This window comes from Urocitellus parryii, chromosome 12 (assembly GCF_045843805.1).
Source record: "Urocitellus parryii isolate mUroPar1 chromosome 12, mUroPar1.hap1, whole genome shotgun sequence".
In the NCBI taxonomy this organism is placed as follows: domain Eukaryota; kingdom Metazoa; phylum Chordata; class Mammalia; order Rodentia; family Sciuridae; genus Urocitellus; species Urocitellus parryii.
The window spans coordinates 56,725,249-56,740,516 of NC_135542.1; the positions used below are offsets into that span (position 1 = coordinate 56,725,249).

Sequence of the window (15,268 nt, forward strand, 5' to 3'; positions counted from 1 at the left end):
CATCCCATTTATTGATTCTTGATTTTAATTCTTGCGCCAAAGGAGTCTTGTTAAGGAAGTTGGGGCCTAATTCCACATGATGGAGATTAGGGCCTACTTTTTCCTTCCATTAGACGCAGGGTCTCTAGTTTTATTCCTAAGTCCTTGATCCATTTTGAGTTGAATTTTGTGCGTGGTGAGAGATAGGGGTTTAAATGACTTAACATTACATCTCAAAGCCCTAGAAAAATCAATAGACAACAGGAAATAATTAAACTCAGAGCTGAAATCAATGAAATGGAAACAAAAGAAACAATTGAAAAAGTTGACAGAACAAAAATTTGGTTCTTTGAAAAGCTAAATAAAATTGGCAGACCCTTAGTCATGCTAACGAAGAGAAGGAGAGAGAAAAACTCAAGTTACTAACATACGTGATAAAAAAGGAAATATCGCAACAGGCACCACAGAAATACAGAAGGTAATTAGAAATTATTTTGAAAACTCATACTCCAATAAAATAGAAAATATCGAAGGCATCAACAAATTTCTAGAGTCATATAATTTGCCCAAATTAAATCAGGATTTTATACACAATTTAAATAGATCAATTTCACATGACAAAATAGAAGACGCCATCAGAAGTCTACCAACCAAGAAAAGCCCAGGACTGGGTGGATACACAGCCGTGTTCTACAAGACCTTTAAAGAAGAACTAATACCAATACTCTCCAATTTATTTCAGGAAATAGAAAAAGAGGGAGCACTTCAAAACTCATTCTATGAGGCCAATATCACCCTGATTCCAAAACCAGGCAAAGACACACCAAACCTTCTATTTCTCAAAAAAAAAAAAAAAACCAAAAAACAAGTACCTCTCCCGCAACCTGCAATAACTGGTGTTCTTTTTTCTGTCTATGAATTCATATGGTCTAGGGACATATCTTCATGTCTTCCTATAAATGGAGTCATACAATATTCTCCATATATTCTCCATTTTTTGTCTGTCTGATTCACTTAGCATGTTTTCAGGGCTCCTGTATATTGTGGCATGAATTGATGTTTTGTTCATTTTTGAGGTTGAATACTATTCCGGTGTACGTACACATCACATTTTATTTATCCATTTATTTGTCCAGGGGTATTTATGCCATTCTTAGCTTTTGGGCTGATATAAATAAAAATATAGTGAAAATTGGAGTACAAGTATGTTGGGTCCCTACTTTCAGGGGTTTTGGGTGTATTTCTCAATGTAGAATTAGGGGATCATATGGTAATTCTGTGTTTAGCTTTTGTGGAGTTGTGAGATGATTTCCCACAGTGTCTGTGGTGCTGGGTTGTTTGACTTGCAAAACGTGTAGGGGTAACAGTATGAACCACTGGTCTGGAGACTATGCATATTTTGAACTCCTTGTTTATAAAATGCACTAAAAATTTTTCAAGTTTTGATTAATAAGACTTTAAAACAATAAGCTTTGCTTTTAACGGTACAAGTTCAGGCAGTTTTTGAATACGAACTCTAATATTATCAAAGAAGTAAAATTCTGTTTTGGTGTTGTCCTTATGGGAAGAGGGCAGTGAGAGGGTTTAACACCCTGTGTATCAGGTATTGTGTTAGATGTTTGCACAACTTTTCTAAAATAATCACATCTCAAGACTGTTTCCATATTAACATGGTGACACAGACACAGTTGCCCTTACATTGCAAGGAAATTAAGGTAATTCTCCCTTTCCCCTCCCCAGGATAAGTGGTTGAGCTAAGATTCCATTTAAAAGCTTTGCAATTGGCATTTCCCCAGTAGGCTAGGGGCCTTCATTATTTGTTAAACTAACCACATTTTAAATTCATTTTTTATTAGTTAGGTTTCCTTTGAACCCTCTGAATTAGATAAATAGGAGGATATGGCTGCAATTTCTTTTCCATTTGAGTTCAGGGAAGCTGACCCAAGTAACCAAATGTAGCAGCCCTTGTTTGATAAAAGCAGGACATTAGTTATTAACAACATTCCCTTCGTGGTTACTTGTTAAATAACAATTTGGTTCAAGAATTTGATGATTTCAGTCTTCTGTGTTTTTCAGATCTTTTGAAAACAGTTACCTCATCCTTTGCAGATAGGATATGTTTCATTAGCATGTGGCTTTGATAATTAAAACAAGGAGAGACAGGGTGGCATGGCTGGAATTTTCTTGCCTTTTCTTTTTTTCCTCATTGGTTGTTTATTTGATTTCTTTTTTTCTATGTGTAATATTGCTATCTTACATATGTAATGTTTTATACTTTGCAAAGTACTTTTTAAAAGTATTATCTCATTTGAAAAATGGCAAAAGGTAGTGACATGATAATCATATTTTGTGAGCTGTTATAGAATAGTTTATGAAAATGTAAAGAAATGTAAAATGTGAATATAAAAATGTAAATAAATATGCAAGTGTAAAGAAAATAGTAGAAAGAAACTGCAAAATAAGCATTTTGCATCATAAATAATCATCAATGCACAGCCAGTTGTATTTTTTATATATTCTCTTCAGCTTCTCTTCTCCCAAGTTTATCTTGAAGCCAGTCTGTAAATCATTCAACATGCATCTATAAAAGATAAGAGCTCTTAATAACTTCAAGGCCATTCTACTGTCTAAAATAACAATAATTACTCAGAATTGTTAAAAATCGAAGGATTCAAATCTCCCTTAAGAAATTTTAATGGCTTATTTGTTTGTATCAGGATCAAAATAATGTTCACCCATTACAAATAGGGTGGTGTCTCCTAAGTCTCTTTTAGTCCCCCTCTCTCTTTTTCCCTGACATTTCTTCACTGAACAATCTGTGGATTTTTCTAGTGACATGCCTATATTATCAATACATACTCTATCCTCTGAATTTCCTGTATATACGTTTGATCAGATTCAGTTTTAATTTTTGCTTAGACTCCTTCATAATATTGCTGTGTTCTTCTGTTAAGGTGTACACAATGTCTTGTCTGGCTTTTTGTGATGTTGGTGGCCATTGATGATCATTGTCTGGATCTTCTAGGGGTTACAATGAATCCCAGGGTTCCTGATTATGCAGATAAAGCCCAAAAGTGGTCTGCTAGAGAACTCGCTTGCTCAGGGAGGCTGCTTTTCCTTCCCTTCTCTCCCTTCTCCTCCTTCCTTCATGTTTAGACCTTCATCTGATTGGATGAGGCTCATCACATTTATGGAGGGCAGTCTGTTTACTCAGAAAAATGTAGATGTTGATCTTACCCAGAAACACCCTCCAAGTTGACATTGCAAATTTAATCATCACAGAGGTGGATAATATGCTTAATTCTTTCCTTTTATTGATCAATTTTTAAAATAATAAAGTATTTAATATCTCCCAGAGGTCTTTATGATATTTTTGAAGAACTGGATGGATTTAAATGTATAAGAAAGACCTTAGAAAGACAGTTCTTCTCACTGATACTAAAGTTGTTCTATCTTTTGGCCCGTGGGAGTGTCTTCAGGTTGGTCCATTAGACCTATGACCCTCTTTGTCTTCAGAGATGTTACTTTTCTTATTCTGATATTTTTTTTTATCAGTTTAGCTGGATATTTATCAGCTTTACTGATTTTAAAGAAACAGTCTATGGTTTTATTGTTTTTATTTTCCTCTGAATTAGTTTTGTTATTTTATTGATCTCCACTTTGATCTTTATTGTTATTATTCTCTTTGTGCTTACTTTGAGTTTCCATTTTACTTTTCCCCCCTCATTTTCTATGGAAGCTGATGTCATTGATTTGAGATCTCTCTTCTTTTCTAATAATATTGGTATTCAGCGCTACAGATTTGTATCTTGGTATTGATTTAGTGGCATTCCATAAATTTTGATATGTTGTGTTTTTAGTTTTCATTGAATTCAGAACAATTCCTAATTCCCAATGTGATTTCTTCTCTGATTCACTGGATATTTATGGTATTATAGTTTTCAAATATTTGTGGATTTTCCAGAGATTTTTGTCATTGATTCCTAGCTTAATTCTATTATGGCCTGAAAATATACTTTGTGTTTCACATCCTTTAAAATTTATTGAAACTTGTTATATGTCCCAGAATATGCTATCTTGTTAAATACTCGGTTGCACTTGAAAAAAAAAAGTATATTTTGCTGTTGTTAGGTAGAGTGTTCTAATAATGTCAATTAGGTGAAGTTGGTTGATAGTGTTATTAAAACCTTCTTTATCCTTGTTGATTTTCTACTTGTCTCAATTATTTTATGAAGGATGTTGAAACTACAACTATAACTAAGTTTTGTTTTCTATTTCTTAAGGACTTTTTTTTACAGCTTTTGTTTCACATATTTTGATGTACAGTTATTAATTAGGTATATTAGGGTTTAACATTGTTATGTCTTCTTTTTTTTTTTTTTGAGAGAGAGAGAGAGAGAGAGAATTTTAACATTTATTTTTTTTTTTTTAGTTTTCGGCGGACACAACATCTTTGTTTGTATGTGGTCGAACCTGAGGATCGAACCTGGGCCGCATGCATGCCAGGCGAGCGCGCTACCGCTTGAGCCACATCCCCAGCCCGTTATGTCTTCTTCATGAATTGACCATCCTTATGAAGTGGTCTTTTTTATTCTTAGTAATATTCTTACTCTAAAATATATTCCTCCTGCTTTTAACATAACCATTCCAGCTTTTTTGATTCTTATTACCATGTCATGGCTTTTTCTATCCTTTTACCCTACCCGTCTTTATATCTATATTGGGATTTTTGTGTTGTATAGTTTGATCTTGCTTTTATCTAATATGACAACCTTTTTATTTTTTATTTTTTTTCTGGCAACCTTTGACTTTGAATTGAATTGGTCAGACTATTCACATTTTTCAAGCACTTGCAAAGAAAAACGAAGCGGGAAGAAACTCTCTCTTAAAGTGTTACTCATTTTATCAATCTTCCAGAGAACAGGCCTTGTTTTCTGTATTTCTTGTAATGTCCTCTCCATTACAGCTTTAAATTAAGAAAAAATCGATTGTGGTTTCATGAGAAACTTACCATCTTGACCATTTTAAAATATACAGTTCAGTAGTGTTAAGTACATTCACATTGTTGTGCAACCCACTTTTAGAACTCTTTTGCCTTTAAAAACGGAAACTCCATGTCCATTAGCAAAAACTCCCCACCCTCTTCCTGGAAATCACTATTCTACTTTCTGTTTCTGTGAATTTGACTGCTGATCCCAATACATGTAAATTGAGTTCACTTGTCCTTTGTGACTTGCTTATTTCACTCAGCATAACATGTATCCATATTGTGGCATGTGCCAGTATGTTCCTTCCTTTTGAAGACTGAAGGATACTTTGTATGTGTAGACCAAGATGTATTTATTTGTGAAGGAATAACCAAAGCGCTACAGTTGATTGGATCCACCTTCCTTAGAAAGTAGTCCAGGGCCTATTGTGGTGGTGCACACCTGTAATCTCAGTCGCTCTGGAGGCTGAGAAAGGAGGATCGTGACTTCATAGCCAGCCTCAGCACAAGTGAGGTGCTAAGCAACTCAGTGAGACCCTGTCTCTAAATAAAATACAAAATAGAGCTGGGGATGTGGCTCAGTGGTTGAGTGCCCCTGAGTTCAATCCCTAGTATTTCCCTCCACCCCCTCAAAAAAGAAAGCAGACAGGGACTGACCATCTGTTATTTTTCTACCATGCCTTCAGGGGTGGCATACCTCCATCCCAGTGCTAAATGGTTTAGTAAAGGTTCCTTCCAACCATGTGTTGTAGTGTTGCTGCAAGCAATTCTATTACATATAGTCCCCCAAATCCTGTGCACCCCAGGGTTTTGGTATGTTCTAGCTCCCTTACCAGATTGCTACCCAGGCAACTCAAGTGCAGGGGCTGCCTCTCTGAACTAATGGTGTTTCCACAAGACACATGAGGAGGTAGTGTAGGTTCAGTCTGTTTTGAGTCTAACTTCTTGTCTGTCTGGGCCCATCATTTCTGTAGACCTCCTGGAGGCCATTGGCTCTTTACTCTTGTATCTGTTATGACTGTTTGGTTTCAGGAGCCCATGTTTAGAGTAGGATTTCACAACCCTGGTGCAATTGACATTTAGGGTCAGATATTTCCTTCTTGTAGAGGGCTGTCCTGTGCATTACAGGATATTTAGTAGTGTCCCTAATTTCTCCCTACTAGATGCCCATTTGTCATCTCTAAGTCTTGATACTTAAGCATGTCTCCAGACATTGCCAGATGTCCCCGGGGAGCGTGTTAAGAGCCACCAGTAAAACAGGATCCCAAGCTACTTGGTTATGTTGAACACGTTTTTCAATGACCACTACTAAAGCTCCCTAATTCTCACACCTTCCCCCTCCAATGGCTCCTTCTTTACTTTAACTCTCTGAATCTCCCCCCCCCCCCCGCTTCCTCCTCCTCTTCCTCCTCTTCCTTCTTCTTCTTTTGTCTCTTTCATTTTATTTGAGGGCTGGACAGGACTTTTTATGATTTATCTCCCGACTTGTGTTTCCATGAGATCTTTTCTTCCCTGCTGTCCTCAAGGCCTGCGGTTGCTTGTTTTGTGTTCTTTTGCTGTGTTGACTCTGGCTTGCTGTGGTTTCCCTCCTTCTGTCCCTGGCAGTCTGTCTCTGCTGCCCTTGGTCACCAGCAGCCTCTGACCGCCTGCTTCCTTTTGGTCTTGCAGGTCATTTGCATGACGGGGTCCACGGGCCACGCCTCCCATGCATGCATGCACACGTGACGGATCCATGTGGCATGCTCCCAGGGCTTTGCTTTATCCTCCATGTGGCTATGGTTTTCTCAAAGCATAGCTGACATTTTTCTTCCGTGGCCCGCTTCTCCCTCAGTAGCATTCACTTGCTCTTCCCAGCACCTTGATGGCTGTGGGGTCCCCAGGATGACTTGAATTTTACAGAGGAAAACCAGTACTGGGGGACTCGAGGTAATCTCCGTCACTCTTTCCTCTTCCATTTTTTTTCTCATTCCTGATTATAAACCTGAGGACACTCCACAGGGAAAAAGGATTAGGATGGATTAGGGTTTCCCACCTTCTGTGGGAAATGTTCTAAGGCCTGTTGGGGGCTCCCTTCTGTGAGGTCCAGAGCCCTTGTCCGACATGGAAAGGGCTATGTGTGGTGCCAGATCCTCCCACCCTCTCACAGGTCAAATAATGGATTTAGTAGAAATATGGAAAAGTTTAGTTCATCTGGGCGCCAGAACTTGCCACTCAGAAGGCAGCCGTGTAAACAGTGAGTGACTAATCCTTTCTTCCAAGGAAGGCAGTTTTGTGCAATTGTTTCCCCTCTGTTTACAAGATACAGAGGGTTTCCATAGATTCAGAGCTCAAGGGCCAGCCTGGTCCCGACCTCTGCCCTGTTGGCTCCATGTTTCTTTTCTGTGTGTGTCACCTATATCTCCACCATCAAGCCCTTCGCTATGCGAAGTCACGCTTTGACTCTGACTGCTACGGACCCCACACTGTTTGTGTTGCCAGTGACCCACGACCAAACCCTGGGGCCTTTTCTCATTTCATATGTCCTTGTAGCAGTTTGCAGGTGATCCCCTCTCTCTTCCTCCTAGAACCTTTCTTCTACTCATCATTTCTGGACCTATGTTATACTCGTTTTTCTCTTCTTCGGATCCCCCCACTATATTCTCTTTATCCTCATCATTAAGTCTGATTACCCTCCAGGATTTTGTGCTTCCAGGTTTTTTTTTTGCCTTTGAAGACGTCACCCCTCTTGGAATGGCCCTGTGCCTAAGGTTGGAGGCTTTCCCTGACTGTTCCCTGGAGATCCACCCATGTTTCTGTCTCTACAGCCAGCGTCCTCATCTTTACCACACACGGATCTTTCCTTCTGACAGCCATGAGTAGGCTCACCTCTTTATTTAACTTTGCCCCGGGGCCTTGAACCGAAACTACCCTTCCAGTCATTCGGACTGTAAAGCTTCAGGTCTTGTTAGAACTTTCTCCCTTGGTTTCTCACTCCTTGCTTGTTGAATCTGTCAGACCTATAGTTGTTCTGGTAGTTGTCTCCATATGGATACTTCTTGATTTATTTACTGTGAATGTTGTCTCAAAACTTCTTGTCATTGTAGGGGAAGATTGAGCTTACTTATCTGAGCCCTTGTCCCCCAGCCTTCTTCATCCCAAAGTCAGTATTTTGTGTTGATTGTTTTCCATTTTTCGCAAATGCAGACAGTGCATTTAAACCTCGATTTGTTCTTCTGTCGACATCATCTGTTAAGGTCATGAATGTTATCCCATGACCTTCCATGTGGAAAGAGGAGGGTAGTGGATCTCTCAATCTCTTCTTCACTTCCTCTTCCAGACTTTCCAACCTTCTCCAGCTAATTCTGTGATTGTATCATCAGAGGTGCTCATATGGGTTGCTTCTAACAGTTATAGCATTTGCACTATTTTGTCTGTAAATGTACCACTCAGTGCAAAGTCAAATAAGATGCTAGGATTTCTTCTCATTCTTAATGTGCTCATTGCCAACATCCCTGTAGCTCCTGAAGGAGAATGTCCTAGCATCATGTTTGAATGGATTCTTCCTTTCTCAACTCTGCCAATTACATTTATTACCATAGAGTCAAGCATCTACAAAAATCTCAGTCATATTTTGCATTCTAATGATTCCCCTCTCTTCCTTCCTTCCCCATCTAAATCACCTCTGTTCCCTATTTTCCTGGTCACCTGCAGAATTCCTTTTAGGGGAAACATAGGTGAAACCAGTTGATATACGAGGGGGTCTCAAAATGCCAGAACAAGAGTTTTTCTCTAGAGGAGTAACTTTTGTGGTTCACCCCAGATAATTTCATTCTTTTAGAGAAAACTGTTCTTTTTTTTTTTTTTTTTTGCCTGCTGAGGGAGATAAAAATCTGACTTTTGAATAGTTTTCCTACTAGAGTGTCTTCATATATAGATCTTCAATGAAGAAACTAGTGTTCAGTCCCACTTCTCATTATCACCCTTTGCCTTACATGATTTCAACATCTAGAACTGTTCTGTGGTCCCTGGGAAGAACCTCCTCTGTGTGCTCAGAGTGATTTTCCACCAGTGTCCTTGAGCCACTGGTTGCAACCCAGTAGGGAGTGATAAAGTCAGGACATAAATGTAGAACAGCTCCAGATGGTTAAAAAATAGAGGAGAAAACATCAGGGTGTCCTATACATAGTAAGGTAACTATTGTTTTGTGAAACTTGTTTCGGTTATGTAAGATCACAAATTGTGCAGATCTTCATGTAAAATTTACTTTTTACTATGGGTTGAGGTAAAAGAAGTTAGAAAAATTTTGTGAGGAGTCGGGGCTTCTACCCCACTTCAATAGTCAGTGTTTCTCAGTGCACCTTGGATCTCTTACACATTTGTTGAAGGGCTTCTTGTTTGTTTAATAATGGGTGATCAAAACCTATTTAGTAATCTGTATGGAACAGGATCTGACCAATCGGAATGAGTGCTGGAGCAGAAACCCAGAGGTCTCTAGCTCTGTCAAGTGAACTCTTTTTTTAATTATTATTATTTTTTAATTTTAATTTTTTTAGTTGTAGATGGACACAATATTTTTATTTATTTACTTTTATGTGGGGCTGAGTATCAAACCCAGTGCCTCATGCTTGCAAGGCAAGTGCTCTACCACTGAGCTACAACCCCAGCCCAAGTGAACTCTTTATTGTACAGGATTGATGGACTGTCTTGGGAGAGGGCAGTGGATAAGGAAGTCCCATTGGAAGGACACCGAGGGGCTTGACAGTTGCTCTTCACAAACAGAGTATTTAATATTTTAAACCACTGGTGTGGCTGTACTGTGGTGTAGAGTCAAATATCAACTCTGGATTTGTATCCTTTTTCCTTATCTGTAATTTTAAGGGCTTCTTTGGAGGAAAGGGGATACATGGGTGCTCCTAAATATTTTGAACTAGAGGTTTTAACTTTAAATTTTTAAATTTTCTTTTAATAAGATTAACCCCTCTTAAAGTTCCCATTCTATTGCTATGATGACTGTGACATTCACTAGTGATAATCAAGCCTTTTTTTCCCCCCTGGAAGCATTGGAAAAAGAGGGAAATCCCACTTTAAATACAGAGAAAAAGAGGAGGGGGTGATTTTTTTTTTTAAATAGTTGGATAAAAGAAAAGCAAAAGAAAAGACTTAATGAGGATGTACATTTGCAAGGAGGAGGTCCAAGGTAGAAATAACTGCAAGTGATAGGATTGGAGGAAAAGGTGGGTGCCAGCCAGGAAGGAGTACCTGATGAGTTTACCTTTCATTGTGTACCTGATGAGTGACGGGCACTGTCCTTCCTGCTCCAGGGGCATCTGCTCATGGCTTTGCTTCTTTCTTGGTGGGGCTGTGAGGCAGATGGCCTGGGTCTGTTGATGGCACTTATTCCCTGACACTGGGGAAAGAGGAAAAAGTTGGGGGAACAGGGCAGCCGTGTTTAGCTCCATGTTTGCAAAGTGTTTGTAACTCAGGGGGCTATTTCCATGGTTGTAGGACTTGATTCCTGATTTCCTTAGGTTAGTTCTGGCTGAAGATTCTCAAGCCCTTGACCTGATAGAGCTTGGTCTTAGTCATTGGTTTATCATCTTTCTATTATGTTTAGGGAAAAGGAGCCCAAGTGTACAGGTATTTTCAGCTCATTTCTTGCTGCCTGCCACTTCTGCTAATTCAGAGAGAAGAGAAAGGAGGTGCTTGCTTATCTTGGAGGCAGACCCACAGGCTCACCTTTCTGGCCTGGGTCAGGGTTGGAATTTGCTGTGGCAGCCTACGTCTCCTGGAATGTGGGGTTCCCCAGTTCTGAACAGGAGCTGGTCCCTATGCCTCTCCGTGGGTCATAGCACATAGTGACAGGGTGACAGCATGGCTGGAGAGCAAGTTGCTTCTGAGATGTGGGGGAGTTTCTGCTTTTCCACGAGGGCTGACAGATTAGACTTGTGACCGCCAGATGTATCCAGCTGTTTCACCGTCTATTCCATCCCAACAAAACATACTTAAAGTTCAAAACAACACTTACATCATCAAAACAGAAGTGTTTACAATGTGAAGCCCTAGGCTTTTAGTAATTTAGTTGTTAGTCTGGTGACAAAGGGAGTGCTCTTGCATGGCATGACATCTGGGAAAATCCAGGCTCAAGGTGAATTTTTCAGGTGTTCTGTGACTAGAGGGTTTAAAGGGATAGGTATAGCTCCTCGATGAAGAGGGAAGCAACCTGACCCAGCCTCTTCTTTTCCTTTCTCTGTTCTTAATGACTTGTCCCTTGGGATAGTTCCTTTCTTAGCCCAACTCGGATAATCAAACAGTCAGTGCCTTCAAGGTTCCTTTACTGCTTGTTGAGACGCTGTAGGGTGGTGTCTTGGGCACCTTGACAGTTCACCCTCTTTGCTGAGCTGCCATTGTGTCCTGTTATTTTCCTCTTCTGTTAGTTGCTCGTTAAGGCCAGTCTTTTGGGTCAGATCATGCTGGAGAGCAGGTTTCCTCCCAAAGGCTCAGTTTGCTGCTCAGATGCACTTTCCTAACAATTTCAGTAGCAGTTTTGCATATTCTAGAAGGAGTTGTTGTATCTTTACATTTTTCACTACTTATTAGCTTTACTTTGATGATAATTTCTTTTCTGTCCCTCAGGGAGTGACTGAATCTGGGCAAATATTTATTATTTTGTAGTATATATATTAGATGTAGTGGAAGAAAACTGTCAGAGAAGATAAAAGGGTGGGCCAGGAGGGTGAAAGCAGAGCAGTCATGTTCAAAGGTCCCACAGGTCCTCTCTTGTGTGATTGAAATGATAACAAGGCCATGGTTAGTTATTCTTAGCAACTAGTGATCATAAACCATTTAACCCAATCATTATAAAATACAGCATAAAAATTAAATGTTTCCCTAAGGCACCATCATCATTTATGTTTAAAAAGGGAATTCAAATTATTTTATTCTTTCTTTCTTTTTTTTCAGTTTAAGTGTATTCACATTTTTATAATCATTTTCTTTCTCTCAGCCCTGTGTGGCAGAGGTCCTGGGCAAAAGATTAGGAAACTGAGACTCTAAGAGATCCACCAAAGAACCTGCCAAATTAGGCAAATTGGAAGGTCCCACTAGCCCACACTGACTGTTTTTAGGTGATTTTGTTAAACTGACCTGTTGAGGGCCACAGCTGAGTCGGGATGACGCATGGCATTTTTGCCAGAAGTAGTGGTTGAGAGGTGACGCCAGCCAACCATTAAGATGATGACTTTTGAGTTCTCCCGGAGTTCCCCTTGAGTTCCGGTTGAGCTCTCGTGGGGATTCCTGAAGAGTTCCCATTGGTTGGGAAGTGCCGGTGGAGGGATTTCTGGTTGGTGGTTCCTTGGGGAGCCGTGTGGTGTTTGGGAGAGTTCCCAGGGAGCGTGTGTGGAGTGTGCTGGTGGAGTTCAGAAATAAAGTTTGTTCCTGCTTCAGTGGCTCGTGATTTGTGCCCAGCCAGACTGAGGCACTGACCAAGATGGAAATTTCTTGCATAATCTCCTTCCTCTACTCTTTCTCCTTATTTTTTCCCCCTGCCTCTTCCCCTTAATACCCACTTCTTCATATTTGTTCCCATCCTTTTTCTCTAGTATAAATGCTATGTATTTTGCAGGAAGGCTCATGGTAGCTATGTCCTGAACTCGGTGGCAACCTGTTTATCATTGAGCTTCTTGACCAGACAGCTTCCAAGGGGAAGCATTTAATCCTCCCTTCTATGCCATGAATGATCAGTTACAGTATTTGAAGGAGCAAATGAGCTTTGTATGGAATTTGTGCTCCTTTCTAAGTGTACCTAATTTCTTGTTCTTTCCTTCTTAGTTAACTTTTTAAAAAAATCTATTATTTATTTTCTTACCCTCACTTTGTTTCTTCCCAGAGTGACGCCCCTTTCCTCACAGAATGTGATGATTCATCATGGCCAGTCCCAGGAATATGTGCTCAAGCCCAAGTATTTTCCAGCTCAGAAGGTGATTTCGGGAGAGCAGTCCACGGAAGCTTCATTCCCACTAAGATATGGGCAGGACCACGTTGCCTCACCTTTTCAGTGTGAGTATTGTCCAGTCAGCCCTAAGTTATAGTTTCACAGTTTGGAAACACTTTCTTGTGTTTAGCTGGATTTAATGTGTCACAGTCGATAAAATTCAAGTCATTAAAAAAAAAAAAAACCAAAAAAATCCACATTGGTTCCTAAAACAACCAGACAAGAGCTATTTAGCATGGCTTCCTTATTCTGAGGAAAGACAGTTTCCTTAGATTTTGGAAAAAAAAAAAAAAAGTCTAAAGTGGCCTGCGTGTGATTCTGTTTCTGCAAGATGTCTCCATTTCAGAGACATATTTGCTCTAATTTTGGGTACAGTTGTACATCTGACATGTTTACATTGATGAATGTTTTCTTTAGTAAGCGAGCCAAGATTCATTCCTGGCAAAATGTCTGAGAAGTGTCCTGCTTTACTGTCTGAGGTTTGCCTGCAGTGGATATTTTTATGTTATTAGGTCCACCTCCTTTTTGGTGTATCAAGCAGATGGCATGGCAAATTCTACTTTGCATTTGTAAAGGACTATTGTATCAGTGGCCAGCTTGGTCAATATCTGTGCTATGTAGGGAGCTCAAGGACACAGGCCCTGGCTCAAAGCATGGGGAATGTGATGATTTGTGGTTTAGGTATTACAGAGTGTCTGCTGGCAGCATCTGTAGAAAACGTTCTGGAGCGAGGCACAGACCTTCCACAGGCGAGAGCTAGAAACATGCTCTCTTTCCAGCAGCTTCCTGCCCGTCGCATCGCGTGTTGACTGATTGCCTGAACCCTAAGTAACGAAAGGGAATGCCAGTCGTGAGCTGGGAAAGGACTGGCTTTCACCACCAGAAGTAGAATGAATAGCCCAGATAGAGTTTGGCTGCTGTTTGACACTTTAGAAATTCCTATCTGCTATGGATTTGATTCCCTGCTGCTGTCCCCACCTCCCAGTTTCTGAGAATAACTGACTCTTCCTTCAAAATTGGTCATTTAGCTGAAAGAACATCTAATAGGTTTGTACATCTACTTTTCATGGTTCCAGAAAGTTCTGTGTGGTGACTGGTGGCTAGACCCCAGAGCAGTAGTTGGTTATTTATTGAGATGATGATGAAAGGAAACTCAAGGACCTTAAAGAGGAATATAGAAATCATTTAGATTATCTCTTTGCCCTTAGGCAAGGTCACTCCCAAGTAATTTGCAAAATAGATGTATTACATTGGTTGTAAAGATCTTTTGATTTAAGTACAGTCTGCCATATAATTGTGAATGTCCCTTGTTGTAATGTTTTTCTACTCCCAGTATTAAAAATAAAAAGAGTTGCATCTTAGGTCCTTGGGGTCTTACATACATAGATTTTTTTTTTTCTTAGAAGCTCTCTAAAAGTAGAATATGTTAGGAAGAGAATTTTTGAAAGCTTATGATCATATTGACATAGAGAATTTTGTACTACATAGAAGTGTCAAGATGGTTTGAGGGTCAAATAGTAGGTTTGGCGTGTTATCAATAATTTGTTATTGGAATGAAATTTCTGCTGTGTGTGTGTGAGAGAGAGAGAAAGAGAGAGAGAGAGAGAGAGAGAGAGAGAGAATATTTGTGTGGTGTTTTAAACTCAAGCCTTGGTTGAACTGGAAGTTGAAATGACATTTTAAAAGAATGTGAAGAGAAGTTTCTTATCTGTAATGTCTTTAACTTTTCCACCTATCTTATTTAAATACTGGGGAGACTAACACATTGTCACAATAATGGAATTCTTTGCTCCAGCTCTCCCAAAGATGGCTGTTATTCAAAAAGAAGCTCAGGAATTGACTGATGGGATTAGGCATATGGGAAGGACAGGGAAGGAGAAGTGGCTATTTTTGCTGAGGTCTGAGCTTTTCAGAGAGCTGGAGGTCTAATTGGAAAGTTTTGAAAAGGGGTAATTTGGCAGGACTATTAAGGATGTTGAAATAGGAAAATCAAGTTAAAACAACAATGGGAAGATTAAAACTAGTAAGAAGGACCTAAAGTGTTCTAGTCCCCCAAATCCCCCAAACTCTCCACTCTGCATCAAGTAAAAGAGGCTCCATGGCTTATGTGGAACTGAAAGGAAGGAAAAGTCAATGATGGAAATGTGGGGAAAAGCAGAAGCTTTTCATTTTCATTGAAGAGATAAAATGCAAACAGATTAACTTCTCATTGTGCTGAAAGATTGGAAGGTCAACAGAAGCAGATGATTTTGAGTCTGTGGAAAAATAGAAGAGATGAAGATCATTTGGGTATGTTGCATTTTGGAATGAAATTGAAGAATTGATGTGTGTCA

General features: G+C 39.7%; 1 protein-coding gene across 3 annotated transcripts in view; it reads left to right on the forward strand.

The window, feature by feature from the left end:
• Positions 1–15,268, forward strand: part of Ltbp1 (latent transforming growth factor beta binding protein 1) — a 389,989-nt gene that overhangs the window by 126,953 nt on the left and 247,768 nt on the right. For all 3 annotated transcript variants that reach the window (XM_026395397.2, XM_077791690.1, XM_026395561.2), the window contains exon 4: positions 12,831–13,000. In XM_026395397.2, the coding sequence (XP_026251182.2) occupies positions 12,831–13,000 (170 nt within the window). The remainder of the gene's footprint in view (positions 1–12,830; positions 13,001–15,268) is intronic.